General features: G+C 40.7%; 1 protein-coding gene across 6 annotated transcripts; it reads left to right on the top strand.

Moving 5' to 3' along the window:
- The first annotated feature begins 842 nt into the window (after nucleotides 1-842).
- Nucleotides 843-15240, top strand: LOC147167118 (LIM domain and actin-binding protein 1-like). Of its 6 annotated transcripts, none has more exons than XM_086086801.1 (11): nucleotides 843-1008; nucleotides 1125-1238; nucleotides 3918-4059; nucleotides 4249-4294; nucleotides 8891-9376; nucleotides 10357-10411; nucleotides 10487-10575; nucleotides 11866-11944; nucleotides 12634-12668; nucleotides 12748-12881; nucleotides 13693-15240. In XM_086086801.1, exons 3-11 carry the CDS (start codon nucleotides 3938-3940, stop codon nucleotides 14690-14692), a joined length of 2046 nt encoding a protein of 681 aa, XP_085942927.1. In that variant the 5' UTR covers nucleotides 843-1008; nucleotides 1125-1238; nucleotides 3918-3937; the 3' UTR covers nucleotides 14693-15240. The 6 variants fall into 6 exon arrangements, with proteins under 6 accessions (XP_085942927.1, XP_085942926.1, XP_085942930.1 ...); XM_086086800.1 differs by having other exon boundaries at nucleotides 1094-1238; XM_086086804.1 differs by having other exon boundaries at nucleotides 955-1238; nucleotides 8891-9029; nucleotides 9198-9376.
- The last annotated feature ends 122 nt before the right edge of the window (nucleotides 15241-15362 follow it).

Below are 15362 nucleotides of genomic sequence, written 5' to 3'. Positions count from 1 at the left end.
TTGGTTTTTGTATCAATCAATTAATCTGATTAAAAAACAGGACAGGGTATTATTTCAAATCAACAAATTTGATTCCGTTTCTGGTTTAGTCATAAAATAGGGAAAGTGTTGATTGTTTTGTAGGGGTGTAACAAAAAAGTTAAAATGGGAAATTCTTTTTTCAAAGATTCTAGTGCAGCAAATCGAATTGAACCGTTCCACTTTTAAATATTTTAAGATACATATCAACAGTTTTATAGGAAAGAGATATTTTCGAAATAAATGGCACGTGGGGTCAGACGGCTAAGGATTTCACCAGATCCAGCACAGTAAATGTATTATTTAAAAAAATGCATATAATATTTATTGTTTACTATGATTACAATTTATATATATTTATAATTCAGGACATCTATCATGGGAAGCTTTCTACAATAACCGCACCAGATGATGATTGGTTGCAATACATAATATTTTCAACCTAAATCAAAGTTATGAGCCTAACAATGAGCTATATCACTAGACACCAGTTGCTTAAAAAGTTTTTGTTTTTGTTTTTTACATAGACACGAGACAGTAGAAACCTCACTTTTAAGTCCACTATAGTGACACAGGTGCGTATATCATGTAGTTCTTGGTTGGTAATATAACCAAGCAAAATGGCTGAGTAACGAAACGTGTTAATGCTTAATTAAATCGCCCTTTGCTTAGCTGCCTACGTCACAATCCAAACGACATTTTTCTTTCATTCCCTTGCTTTGTAAAGCCAGTCCACTAAGAACGCCTGTAATTCTGAAATCTCGTGCTAAGTGTAATTTGTAAATGTACTCTAGCCTGTTTGACTTGGAACAATAAACAAAACCCGGGCAGGTAGAAGTAACGTAACACCAAAGGTCATTGGTGCATACAGTCACATGACTCGCCTCCTCCACTCCTGTGACACCTTTCATTTCACTCCACCTCAAGCTGTCCTGCTGTCCTTGTGTTGCCAGGTTGGACGGTTTAATGGGAGCAGTTTGATGAAGCGAGGTACCAATTATCAATTATTTTGAATGTCTTAGATGATTATATGAAACATTTCTATTAGTTTGGTTACCTTGTTTAACTACAACAGAGGGACACACTGTGGGAATCACACATTTCAGTTGCCAAGAGATCCTTAACCTACACCATCAGCTGGATCTGGCAACCACGCATCAGGCTGTAGCGAGTGTCAGGTGTCTGGAAGGTTCGTCAAAACTCCACGGAAGTACGTTCAGGTAAGACAGCTTTTAACACGACACTGTAAAACATACAAGAAATGTATTCATTTAATTACAATTCGTCATTTAGTTATTTTGTACGTAGCTTCATTGTGGTCATAATGCGCTCTCGGTGCTTATTTAGGGATAAATTGCTAAACCTGTCCCTTTGCCTACGGTAAACTCAAACATTATCTATACACGATATAATGTTAAACGAGCTCACGTGTTTTTAATTTAATTATGACTTTTATTTAAGCCACTATGTCGTACACCTGTAATTATGTTGCTAACTGTGTAGGGGCCAGTAGGAGCAGTCTTCTCCAGTTTTACTGTCTCACATGTCCCACAAATCAGACGTTACGTCGATTAATTGATTTAAATCTTAAACTTCTTGTGATGCCTCTATTACTGCATCAGTATTTGAGTGTGCTGTGGTTATAACTCGAAAACGTTCAAGTTCAGTATGCACCTTGCGCTAATGCGAAATGATTAAGAACTTTTTTCCCCCTTTTTTTTTCTTCTCCTTTGTTCATGTAAAACTCTCAGAACTGACCGCCACTTTTAATGACTAACCAACCAAAAAGATATAAGGCATCACCAAGGCCAGCACTCCCTTTCCATGTGTCATCATAATGTGCGGTCGTTCACACAAGGCCTAAAGCAAAGAACGTCAGCATCTTAGGGCAGGCAGGATATAAAGAACCAACACTGTAATGTGTCACACTCAAGAGACACGCCACATTCTTTAGTAATCTATTATTTCAATCCATTAAACAGGAACAAACAATGGAAAGAATTCTGAAAGCATGTTCTTTTTTTTCTGGGGAGTTCATATGCATTTGCTGATGTCATTGTTCATTCAGCAGCTCTGGCTTTGTACTGCCTGACACCCTGGTGATTTCTTAATAGTGTCACACAACTATCCCGTAATCACACACCGAATCCCAACAGAGAAACATTAACAAGTGTGGTGGTGTCAAATTACGTTACAAAATGAAAGAATGTTCATTCACACCGTAAGAACTGCAAGCGACATAGTAACCGTGTGTTAAATCATTTGTTCAAAGTCCACGCGATATGTTGCCATCGTAGTGATTATGTAAGAGGGCCGGAACGGATGATCCAGACATTGAGACAATCAGTGCTTGGTTGTGGATATTGCACAGTGCACTTGTAAAAGCAATCAAACACTTGTGCCCGCTTTGCTTTGTTTGCTTAGAATTTAACACCAGTGATAAATGCCACTCCCGTGTGCGATGGAAAGGCCAGTGGAACCTCAAAGGTCAAACACAACCTGTACAATTTGGCCACTAATTCAAATTCTGTTCATATCATATCAAACCTGTGGTAAAGTTATTTTACTTAGAAAAACTAATAGAATAACTAAAGCTAGAATAAAAATTTGTTAACAAAGTTGGTAAAAAAAACAAATGCTAACAGAATCTGCATCTTGTGTTTATAAAACAAGCTATAGTTATAGCAAAAAGGTCTTTTGTTTTCATCTTTGTCAATTAGTGCCATACATAAGCTTTCAGGGTTAATTCTAAATGTGATTATTTCAGTATTGCTTTACATCCATGTAGAAGACTGAAGGTCAAATGGTCGTTGAGAATTGCAGTCTTTGTGACCTTTTTTTTCTAATCTTACACTTAACAAACACTCCATATCTTAAGAAAGTAAACTAACAGGAGGCATTTTCACAAAAACTAATAAAAGCAAACTTTCTCTCAAATTAAAACTAACTGAATAAAAAAAAAAACTAAAGTCAAAATAAAAACTACCAGTAAATAAAACATCTCAAACTATCATAGCTGTGGCCTGTGGTGGATAACAGTAGCAGTTAGCCTTGCTAGCTTTGACTATTCTAATCACCACTACTACATTGTATTTTTAATAATTTTTTATGTCGGTCCGTCGAAGAATATGACTACAGAAAATTTACATTCAATAGCGCAAAAATAGTTACCAAATTTGCTGACAACTCACATGATGATGCCTGTGTGACCTACTTGTTTGAGTGCGTTACAAAGGTGTATACATATTTTTTCTGCTATTATTGATAGCTTCCAGCTTCTTAGGAGCTGTCTGTCTGTCTGTGTGGTCTGGCTCTTCTTTTATATTACAGACATGAGCTGATGCATAAAGGTCCACCAAGGGAATGTTGGTGCAATAAAAAATAGTATTTCACAACCCAACAGCCATTTAATACTAAATGTTTTTATGTCCTAGCATGGTTCTTCCGTCTTTCCCATTGCTCCTAAATCACGTTTATAGAGCACTATGTGAACACCAGAAGTGGGATTCATTCCCAGACTTTTGTAAGTCAAACTCCACTAAACACAGAAAAGCTAATGGAGGGTTATCATCTGTCTGCCGCTGTTATGATATGGCTTGGTCAGAATGAAGTTAAAAAGCGAGTGTGTGTTTTGAGCCATGTGGTTATGATCCGCCAGTGAGTTATATCCACAGAGCAGAGCGTGCGCTGGCCTTCCCAAAATAACAGCCTCGCTGTTTGCAGTTTTCTTCTTGCGATCAAGCAGGCACGGGAGCGCAAGTTTGAACGTGTCAATACCAGGAATGCATATTGAAAATCGCACTTTGTATGTTTATTTGGATTTGCACCGGACAAAAATGCAGGTAAAAGGAGTAAGTGATTGCAGGGTGTGCTGACTTGCGTGATGTGTTTGTGTCTAGGAATTTAGGTCGCTGCAAAGATGGACAGCGCTCCATTCAGTCGACAGGCGTGGGTGTCGCAGTCATTGCGTGTCACTGCGAAGGAGATGTCCCTGGTCAGCGGACGAGGAAGAAGCAACGCCATTGCTGAGCGCTTCTCCAAGTGAGTCAACGCAATTATTTCTGTAGCACATATTGTTAGTTAAAAAAAAAAAAATACAGTACCGGACCTACCGATACTTATACATTTCTGAAAGATAAGGTAAATGCTGCTGTTAGGTTAATTTCTCCTTTAATTTCTGAAAAATCAATAGTTTACAAGACCTAATCTTTGTGTTTGTGACTTTTTCAGGTACCAGAGAGCTGCGGAGGAGTCAAATGCCAATAAGAAAAAAGGAGTAAGTACATATTTGAACGCTTAACCTCCAAAGCCCGACCTCCGCTTTTAAAGTATATATAATATGTTTCCATATTATATTCCTTTTTTTCTTTTATTATTATTTTTGAAGACTTGATCTTCTTAGCATCCCAGATGTGCAGAAATGCATAATAAACAATCCCGCAGTTCACTTTGCGGCGTGGACATTTTACTGAGCGGTCAGGACAGACATTGAAAAAAAAGTATTCTCATGCAAAAGTCACCAACATTGTGCCCACGGGTTCCAGATCCCGCCCATAGACCACAAGTCGCCCACGGGCCAGTTCTAATAATAGCTCACCAGTAATGCAACATTGTGATTTCCTAGGAATGTTGCATTAGTAATCATTTGAAAATATGAACACGTAAAGAAATTTATAGAAAATAAGTAGTTTGTGATGTTGTGAAAAATCAGTAACATGAGTCGTGTCTTCACATAGGTGAATGTCATTAAATTATTTGTAATATTATATTCTAAAATTACTACTACTACTTGGTGGGTCACTCCATTTTCTAAGGTTATTGTCTCATTTTGCCTTTTTTGATTTTGTAAACACCAAATACACATGTGGAGTTGATCATTCCAATGCTGACAGAGGTACGTTTGGCTGACGGGTCACTTTGGCCTCCATTTTTTTACGCAGTTGCTTTTCCTATACACCAGAAAATGTTGGTTTAATCCAAAATTTGCGACCTTGGTGCTTTTCAAGTTCCACTGTACTCTATCGCCTTCATCAATAGATGTTTGAACTTTGAACCAAACCAAAATTACTGGTCCTCCTGATGTGGATAGAACAATGTTGCCAGATAGACATTATGCCATCAACACAAGTCTTGGCAAGTCGTGTTGTCCTGGCTGACCTCTCATTGGCAACTAGTAGCAATGGGCAGGCTATCAACCCCATAATCCGCCCTCAGTCAGTGTAATCTGCTCGCAATGGTCTCTGCTGTTGCGACTGTATGTTAGCAGCTTTGTCTGACTGAAAAACAAAACTACACATGCTTGGACTGATGATGATGATGATTATAATTATTGCATGGATAACTGACCAGCCACGATCATGAAAAAAATCAAGGTAATATGGCTGCGTGTTCTGTGGTGCCTTCCTAGAGGTTTGTTGGGGGAAATGGTTGTTAGTAGCTTGCATCTGTTAAGTTTAGTTGTTGTGAAATTTTAAATCGGGTTCATTTTAGTTCACCAAGTGATTTATTTTCTATTTTAAGATCTCAGGGATATGCAACATTGTTAAACTATTGGTAAATGGTGTGTTGGTGTAGTTGAGGCTAATTTAAATGCAGCGTAAAAAAAGACCATCTGTTGTTTGTCTGTGTGTGCGTGAGCAAGTCGTCACAATGTAAGTCATTAAATTTCAAGGATAAACTCTTCCTGGAAATAAAAGGGGGAAGTCTGGCCGTGAACGTTTTTCAAATGGCATCTTGGCAATTCAAAAAGGCACTGAAATCCTTTGTTGGTTAAAAATAACATTAAAAGACAGTGCACATAAACAAAGTGTGGGATGAGCAGAGTTGCATACAGTATTTATCAGCTATCAAAATTAGTGGAGAGAAGAACTTTTAGAAAAATCATCAAGTATCCAATTTAAGAAAACGGTTTTTTTTTAGATTAGCTTGCTAGTTATTACATAAGTCAACACAGACAACAGTTATGCAACAGAATGAGCATCAAAATCTTTGTCACACTCTGTTCAGTACGTATGTTTTAAAATGTTACGTTCAGAAAGTTCGAATAAGGATAGCAAAGTGAAACATGTTTACACAAACATAACGCTCGAAGAGTGTTACTTTTATATGTTACACCTAATTTTGCAGTTTTATAGAATCATGTAGAATTGATTCACCCCATTCTGACTTGTGTATCAGTCAAACATACTTTGCCTATTCATGATCCAGTTTTTAGCTCTCTGTCGGTTTATTAAAACAAAGAAATGGTGGTTGGCTTTGTTCTTGGAACTTTTTTTTTTTTTTTAGTCATTGCTCTTCAACCGAAGATGAACCATAAAATGGTAGCTCAAGTGTATGAATCACAATATAAAATCATGTCATTGTTTGTTTGGACACAAAGTCAACGTAAAGGCAGATGTCAATATAATCAATACCCGGTGTTGACGTGTCGTTAATAAGTGCTAACAATACAATATGTGACGATAATGATATTGTGTCTCACTGTGAAGGTGACCGCTCATATTTAGCGGGTTTTTCTGTCATCGCAACAAATGACAGATGAAAATTCGTACTTACAAGTTGAGCCCAGCTCTTTAACAACGTTCTTGATGTTTTCTGGAGAGCATCATAAAGCCAAAGCTCAAGTCACAAAGGGGAAAATGCATGAAAGGGTACGAAACCCTTAAAGGGGCAAGTTAGGTGGCAGGGTATTAACATACGACACACAATAGCGCATAATAGTCCACAATGAAGACCTTTAACAGATGGAGAAAATCCGGCTCATCCGGGATGACATGGCCCACACCCGGGCCTCCCTTTAAAGTGGGTGTTAAGTCCAGAAGAAACGTGATAAGGGACGCTGCCAAGAAGCCCACGTCAGCATTAAAAGAGCTACGAGGATTGTTGGCAAGTATTGTTTGTGTTTCAAATAGCATATAAACTCATATTCGTAGAAGAGTGGCTTCTTCTTCAAAGAAAACATCAATGTATGTAGGTGGGAAAAAAATGAAGTACACCGCACCCACAGTCAAGCATGTTCTAAATTTTCCAACAGTTTCATCTCATCATAGCTGCAACAATAAGTCTTTCACGAGACAATATATATATATATATATATATATATATAATACTGGGGAGTTGGATATTCTGCCTTTATAAAAAAAGAAGTATTTATCAATTTAGTATTGATTTTTGTTGTCGTTAGCAGTGCTGTTGTAGACTAGAACAGTGATACTCAATGGGCGACTCGTGAGCCACATGCGCTGTTTTTATTTACCCAAATATATATATATTTTTAAAGAAGTCATTTTAGAGCTGTCATTTTATTACCATGGTATGACTTTTTGCTTGGTTATACCGCCGGAATGTAACATCAGCACATGTTTAGTGGCAATTTAGGACTATATGATAACACAGTCAATACTTGTTTCCCTTTTTATATTCTGCTTCATAAATATATAACAAACATGATGCAACTGCAAACATTGTCTCGTTTCATCTCAGTCAGTGTTCCAGCTTATTGATGGGGTCCGGTGATTTGATCTCTTGTCACTAAAGTCCCCCCCCCCCCCCCCCCTGACTTTGCTCTGCTAATGTGGCTCTTGTGTAAAAAAAGTATCACCGCTGTAGAACTTTACTGCAGCATAATGAGACTAGAGCTGTTTCTAATATTTTCGACTCTCATGGAACTTGACTAAGAAACAAAATATTAGACACATCCCTCATTTGCATACCATGAACTTATTCAAATGGGAGTTTGTTTGCGTGAACGGGCATGTTTTTGACATTGTCGATTGCAAGCCTAAATTCTCTTTGCTCACACTTAAAAAGTTTTTGCGTGTTAAATGCTTGTTCTGGTCCAAAAACAATAAGCCATTTCAGACCTGCATATCCATTTAAAGATCAGGTTTTAATGCAGCGGTCTGGCATGTGCACGCAGGGTTGGAATAAAGGGCTTTCTATCCCATCAGTGCACAGTAAAGAAAGAGTTAACGTTCCTCATATGTATCATTTCCTGCTTGCTGGGCTTTCTGACTCTTTCCTGGTGTCGGAGGGGTTGGACTAAGTAAGTGGTGGGAGCTTATTTAGTCTGGTGGCGAACATCTGGCACACTTCCATCTCGCACTCATCGGAAGAGGACCAAGCAGAGGACGCTGGCTCGCACCTTGCTGCCTGCTTTTGCCACAGGTTGACTCGATTGCTTTTCATTTAGTTTGTCATTTTGAGCTTATGGCAGTTTTTTTTTGTTCCTTTGTCCTATTGTGTGTGTTTGGTAGCGGGCATACTGTTTTGCTATATTCTATCATTTCAAGTATCTTAGGGATGGAAGTTGAATGTCATTGTCATGTATTTTTTTAGTTATTTCCATGTTCATAGTTGGCTGCAAAAGTAAACTGAGATTTTCTGAGCGTGATTGACGCCCATGTACAGATCCTCTTTTCGTCAACGTGTCATTCCTTTCACAATTCAGGAAGTTGTTGAAGGTCGCATAGCAGCTGCCAGCCTGCCTCCCTCCCGTTGCTCTGCTGTGTCTTGTCCGCCGCGCCGCATGCTTTATTATTGGCACGAGTGGCGAACAGAGCCTTCCTCAGTGTGTTTTAGTCAAGGTGAAGTTGTTCACAATGGAATGCGGCAAGCATGCTCAGCCCTGTTTAAATATGTCTTGGGCCATTCGTTTTGCCTCAAGCAGACTCAGCAAAGACATCTTCAAGATTTCAAGCACAGTTTTTTTTTTTAACAGCTATTCTGTAAATGGACCATTAAAGCCAAGCGAGGAGATTGTGGCATTTCCTTTAAAGAATTTTCCCCCTGCAATGTTGCCTTCTCAGCAAGCAAGAGAGCTCTTTAATGTTGCGTTTGGCCTTTCACTTACTTTTTCTGGTTTGTCTTTCAGGGCTTTGACGGCGCGTCGTCCTCCTCCTCCTCCCAGCGCACAAGCAACTTGAGTGCTTTGAAGAAGCGCTGGGAGCAAGCAGGCAACGGCGGCCATCAGGACAAGACCCCCTTCATCTCCGCGCCCATACACAGTGAAAGCACGTTACATTCTGTTCTGAACAGATCGGTTTCTGTCAGCGAGCAGTCCGCTCCTCCAAAGAGCTCAGTGGTCTGGCGTCCTCCTCAGGAAGAGCCACCTAGCACACCTGTCACCAAACCTGTCCTCACGCCCCCTTGTGCCACTGATTTTGTCGTCACGCCCCCAGCCTCTCCACGAGCAGAAGAACCGAGTGGGATGGACAAAGATGCGCCGACACAAAGCGAAGCCCCCGAAAAGCTCGACGAACAAGTCCCGACTAGTCCCCGTGCCTCCTATGAAAAACCCAGAGTGCCACTAACCAATCTGAAGATGAAGTTTGAGAAGGCTGACGACAGCCCACGAAAGGTGACCCATCTGCTTTGCTGCACTACATTGTAAATGGATGACACATTACTTTGAGTCATATAAAACTGTAAAAATAGAGGTACTCGCTGTATTCTGGTTAATATAGCGTTAGTGGAATATGATTTTAGCAGCAAAATCCAGCAGTTATCAAAATCAGAGGGCGGTCATTTTGCCACTTGCTGTCGAATAAAAATGACATAAGTTGCTCATGTCTCAGGTAACAGCCAATCACAGCTCAGTTGCAGAAAACAGGTGAGCTGTGATTGGCCGTTGCCTGAGCCCGGAGAAACTGTGATGTCATAACAATAAAAATGGGTGGATTTGGCTGCTTAATTCATATTCCACAAACACAATATTAATCAGAATACCGTGTTTAGACTAGCGGGGCTGTATAGAACATATTGTGTATTAGCAATGTGTATAATTGTATATGTGATGCCCTAAAATGTAGTTTTCTGATAAGAGCATCATGGGTCATAGTTTTTCCGACGCTAGCCAATCATCTGCTGTGCAAGTTGTCCAGTTAACGTTCTGTAGCAAGTAATCCAGAGCTTTTAAAGGATCTTTTCAGTATGTATTTAAATTTTTTGCACACCCCAAAAAAAAAAAACACTAAGAGCTCACCTTAGCCAGGCGAGGAATGTTGGAACATTCCTGACCTAGGGCTGTTTCATCAATCAGACTTCTGTTATCTCCCTTTCTCCATTTTCTCACCGTGCTCTCACATTGGATCTTCTTGACAATCACTCACAATTGAGTTGGTGCAGGCCAAAAGCATTGTAACTTGCGTCTAGACTGCACGGGAGCGTGACATTTACAGTACGGGCCGCTGAAAGACAGGAAGGCGGCCTGGAATTTGTGGAAGTGGCCTGTGAGTAATGATAAGCTGATAACCGAGTGCACTGATTGAATTAAGCGTTACGGTTAAAGGAGGAAGGCCGGTGCCAATGTTCAACCGTTATTCCCCACCTTTCACCCAGGGTTCCAGGTCGACTCTACTGAGTGCCTCATCCGAAGATATGGACCAAACGCCTGGTGAGATTTCACATGAATTTCAGCTAACTGCTAAGAATGACAGAAGAAAAAGCTGAACTTGTGTGCGTTGGGCAGTGTGTGACCGCGTGCTGGAGAAGACGTCACTGAGAGAGAAGCTGGCCAAATACTCTGCTGCTGTCTCCAAACAAAGCAACACTAAATCTGTGAGTAAAAGAATGGCCGCCTCTCCTCTCCTGTCGTCAGACTCGTTATGAAGATGTAGCAGAAGAATGAAACTACATATTTGGACACATACCAGGAAAATAACTTAGTGTTAAGATACTTCCTTGTTTTTTGTAAAATATGATATTTAGATACTTAATCCTCATATGCACAGTTCAAGATCTTCAAAATGTTTCATTGTTTCCAACTACCAGCCAGCAAGAAAATATGTTTAGCTGAGGTAGATTTAGGTAACTTTGCATTAATAATAAATTGAGAGAACTGTACTATTGCAACATTTCCTAGAATATTGTGATGTAATATTTAGCCCAGATCTTCTTCCTGTAATTACAAGGTCTTACATTTGGAATTGGTCTTAAGAGAAGTATTTTTACATTGCAATAATTTTTTTTATTTTCGTTGCCTTTTGGGTCATGTGGGGGGCTTTGTGTCCATTTTGCAAATTTTTTGGGTGGTAAAGTGCTTCGTACTAAATTTTGACATTTTTGAAATGTCAATTTATATTATCACTGTCCAACGAAAAAAAAGTTTCTTCATATTAAAATTGAAAAATAATGTAATCCAAAATAGACAATTGTTCGCTTTTCACCCAAAACTGTTTGAGTCTTATTAGGGATGTAATGATCACTGCGATATCCCGATACAGCAATATTAAAATTGCCACAATGTCGTCGCCATGGTATGATTTTAAAAGCGGAACATGACCATAAAGAAACATTACTTTTTCGCTCGCTTCAATCAAACACAGCACTGTGAACCACATAGACCAAGATGACTTGAGCAAATACAAACACACACCGCACGCTGTTGTTCAGAGTAATTCAAGATGGCGGAAAGTGGCAAACCTACTGTTATTCTGTTTAAAAAAAACAATGTGCCTTTTCCCCATAGTGTGTGTGTGTGTGTGTGTGTGTGTGTGTGTGTGTGTGTGTGTATACATATATATATATATATATATTACAATATTGTCCTTTTATATAGTATCATGAGGTGTTTTTTGTTTTGTTTTAATCAACAACCTCCCAACAATATTGTGATAATGATCATATTGTGAGGTTTATATCATGACATCCTAGCTCTCCATAAACTAATGGAATGTAACAAATGGATGACGCGATTCATCAAGCAGTCGATGTGAACTTTGAAAAGTGAATGTTTGTGTATTTATTTGCTTCTTGATTGAAGCCCCCTCCTCCCTTTTCAAATGTTCACGCTGCGATTAACATGACACTACCAGTATGTACATAACAGCCATTTTGTTTTGTCTCCAGGCTGTGACACCGGAGGTGCTGCCCTCCAAAATATCCCTATCTGCAATTCAGAAAGTGTTACCTGGACCCGAGTGCAATGGTGAGTCACTTGTTGGATCGACCTGAGGTGACTTAATGTGGCCGAGCTAAAGCGCGTGTGACTGCAGTCTAAGCGGTGCAGATCGCACGAGCAAGCATCATTGTAAGCTGGTTGTCAAAATACCGTAATCAATGACATATACAAGCAAGGAAATTGAATGGGGATAACTGGATGACAGCAGAAAGGAGATGTAAATAGATGTTAAATAGTTTTCATGCAAATATTTTCATACTAGGCCAGGTTTAGCTATACTTCCTGCCTTACTCAGTTTGTAACTTAATTATTAAAGCACACACATTGTGATTTGAGTCCATTTGTGGAGCAACTCAAATGCGTTAGGTTCCCCTTTATCTGACAGTTAAACTTAAGGTGGCCAAAATAGGATTAATTTAAATAAAATTGCACTAATAGACTAACCACCAGAGGGTGCTGGAACTGCACAAATGGAAAACAAGCTGGTGTTTTCGAAAGACGCATTGCTTTTAATACCGTGACATGACGACGACGATATTATGTACGCTTGGCAGCAGGCGTAATCGCATTGAGCTTGACCACATACAGTGCTTAAACTATTCAAAGTGTTTGTGTGTCCTCATATCGTAAATTGTCATGAAATTTCATCTTGAAATGTCACCAGTTTTATGTCAAGTGAAATTAAATCCAGTTTTTGTGTGTGTTGCTCGTTTCAGGGGACAGCAGCATTGAGCTTCCAAAAGCATCCAGGGTGAGTCCAGCGGTGCAGCGCTCGGGCAGTAGACAAACGCAAACTATACATTTCATCTTTGTGCGTTTTTTTTTTCCAGAAGTTTTGCCCTCCAGTCAAGGAGACGTGCGTTGCTTGTCAGAAGACGGTGTACCCTCTGGAGAGGTTGGCTGCTCTTCAGCACGTCTACCACAAGAGCTGCTTCCGCTGCGTCCACTGCAGCACAAAGCTCAGGTTGCTCTCTCGTCCAAAAATGTTTGGTTAAATCCAACTTTTGTTGTATATGCCCTATTAGGGGTGGGGATCTTTGACTGTGTCATGATTTGATTCAGAATCAATTTTTCGATTCAAAATTGTTTGATTGACACTGGTTTCTACTTCAAAGAATCATCATGAGCTACTCCAGTCTGGTTTGCAAAACACAATGACAAATAGAGACATTTAAATGTTTTATTTTTTACATTTTCTGTATTAAGGAAGTGAATTGTAAGGAAAGTACCTTTATTCCTGGCTCATAGGACACCTCACTTCCTGTAGCGTGTCCCCTTACTCTAATCAGTCCCCCAAGCAACATAAACTCAAACTAACAACTATTGTTAAGTAGCAAGCGGTTTATTACGCTCCAGTTGAGGTGAACTGTAAATCTAAACACACAAAATAAAGAAAAGTACACAGGGAAAAAATGCGAATGCAACTAGATCAAGGCTAACGCACAATGGAAAGCTAATTAGCGCGCTACCTGGCATCACTTTTATCACTCAAAACTCAAAAGAACGGCTAGTCATACAAAAACACTTCCGGAATGTATACAGAGGAGCATGTTAACATTACTCACCAGCATGTTTTTCCTGCGCTGAAAAAAACAAACAAAAAAAACCTTTCATTGGCATAAACGTTTTTCTTCTACTCTCTAACGAGGCTACAATTTAACAGTGTATCAGAACGCGATGAACCACACTGCCCCTAAGTGGCCAAATTGTGCGATTCTTATGAGAATCTGGGGGTTTTTTTGGGCACACCCTAATGCCCAATTGTTTGTTTTCAGCCTGGGCAACTTTGCCTCCCTTCACGGCAACGTGTACTGCAAGCCTCATTTCAGTCAGCTGTTTAAAGCCAAGGGCAACTACGACGAGGGCTTCGGCCATCGGCCTCATAAGGAGCTGTGGGCGCCTCGCAAGGACAGCGACGAAGGCGAAGAGGAGGCGGTGAAGCCCAGGGAACGGAGGGCGGAGTCAGTGGAGAGTATGTCGGACAAACCGTCCAGCCCACCCGCCGACGCGTCACCGCCGGTCAAAGTCACCGACCTCGCCGCCCACCTGGAGACTCGTCGGATGCAGACGGCCGCCATCTCGGCGGAGAAGCCAGCCGAGACCCGCAGGTTGAGGGTCGCCTGGCCGCCCCCCGCCGGCGAGTCCGGAGCAGGCCTGCGCAGCCCGGCCTTCGAGGGGGGCAAAGCCTGGAGGGCCAAGTGGCCCCCGGAGGACGACTTGCTGTCCTCGGCTTCGTCGTCCCACAGCGCCGAGCGCGCCGAACTGACGAGCCTGAGGAGGAGCTCCTCTCTGAGGGAGCGCAGTCGGCCCTTCACCATTGCCGCCCAGGCCAGCCCCGAACCCGCCGCCGTTCTCAGGGAGCCTCGCCGGCCTCTCAAGGCCCTGCAGGACTGGAGAGCATCCCTGGAGAAGAACAACGAATCCCAAGAAACAACGGCGGACAAGAAAGTGGAGCTGCAGAGGAAGAACGATGAGCAAATTGCGAGTGAAAGAGTCGATGCAAGCAACCCGGAGGAAGTCGAGGAGAGCGACCATCAGGGTGGCCAACACGCGCAGGATGGAAGCCCATTGGCCGAGGACGGCTCCCTGAGCATCTCCCCTGATATCTCGGCGTCCCCTTCGCCGCCCGCGCAGCCCAAAGAGAACCGTTCTTCGCAGGATGTCGGTTTCTGGGAGGAGGACAAAGACGAGAGCGACGCAGAAGGGCTGACGGCGGAGGACATCATCAAGAGGAACCGTTACTATGACGACGACGATGACGACGACGATGACTGAGAAGAGCATCCCGTAATCAACAATTGTCTTATGAAAAACATTCTTATTTCTCAAGTCTTTTTTGGTTTTAGCTTTATCAATTGTTTAACATAACTCCTAATTGTACTGTTTAAGGAGTCACTCATTTGCTTTCTGACTGTTAAAGAAATTAATTAGACTGGAAACAAAACTTCTCAGGTAAATAAATCAAAATCACAAATACGCAGCTGCTCTGAAATGCCTTTTCTTTTTCCAAACACGGTATTGCCATGTTAGCCTTATTGATATCCAAAAGGAGTTGAAATGTGTAAACTATTTTTGCCTCAGTTAAAATGCTTTTGAAATGTTATTGCCACACACAAAAAAAACGCGCTCTTGATTAATATATTTACAGATGTTTTTCCTCAATATTTGCTCTTGTGTACTAGCTTCAAAAAATCTTTTTTTTTTTTATGTGAAGTGCCACTGATCTGGTTTTCCTGTTAGGCTTTTTACATGACGTGTGATGGATTCCACTTCAGTAGCACTATTTTAAGTTGTTCAAGTTTAATAAATTGTTAAGGAAATCATCTGGCTTTTTTTTGGTCATCTTTGTGAAAGTACAAGCAATTGTGAAAATAAATGTTAATGCAAATTGGGTAATTTACAGCTTTCCATTGAACCAGGAAGACAGCTAGCTAACAAAATAAAT

The sequence above is a fragment of the Leptonotus elevatus genome, chromosome 10 (genome assembly GCF_054856555.1).
Source record: "Leptonotus elevatus isolate MCC_2025b chromosome 10, RoL_Lele_1.0, whole genome shotgun sequence".
NCBI classification, from domain to species: domain Eukaryota; kingdom Metazoa; phylum Chordata; class Actinopteri; order Syngnathiformes; family Syngnathidae; genus Leptonotus; species Leptonotus elevatus.
The sequence above is the reverse complement of the archived record's forward strand: the minus strand, read 5'-3'. Positions and strand labels throughout refer to the sequence as shown.

Excerpts from the sequence above, each read along its gene's own strand:
- LOC147167118 (XM_086086801.1), top strand. The coding sequence starts at position 3,938 with ATGGACAGCGCTCCATTCAGTCGACAGGCGTGGGTGTCGCAGTCATTG. Across the intron at positions 11,945-12,633 it reads ACCTGGACCCGAGTGCAATG|GGGACAGCAGCATTGAGCTT; the intron begins GTGAGTCACTTG and ends TGCTCGTTTCAG. Across the intron at positions 12,882-13,692 it reads CACTGCAGCACAAAGCTCAG|CCTGGGCAACTTTGCCTCCC; the intron begins GTTGCTCTCTCG and ends GTTTGTTTTCAG.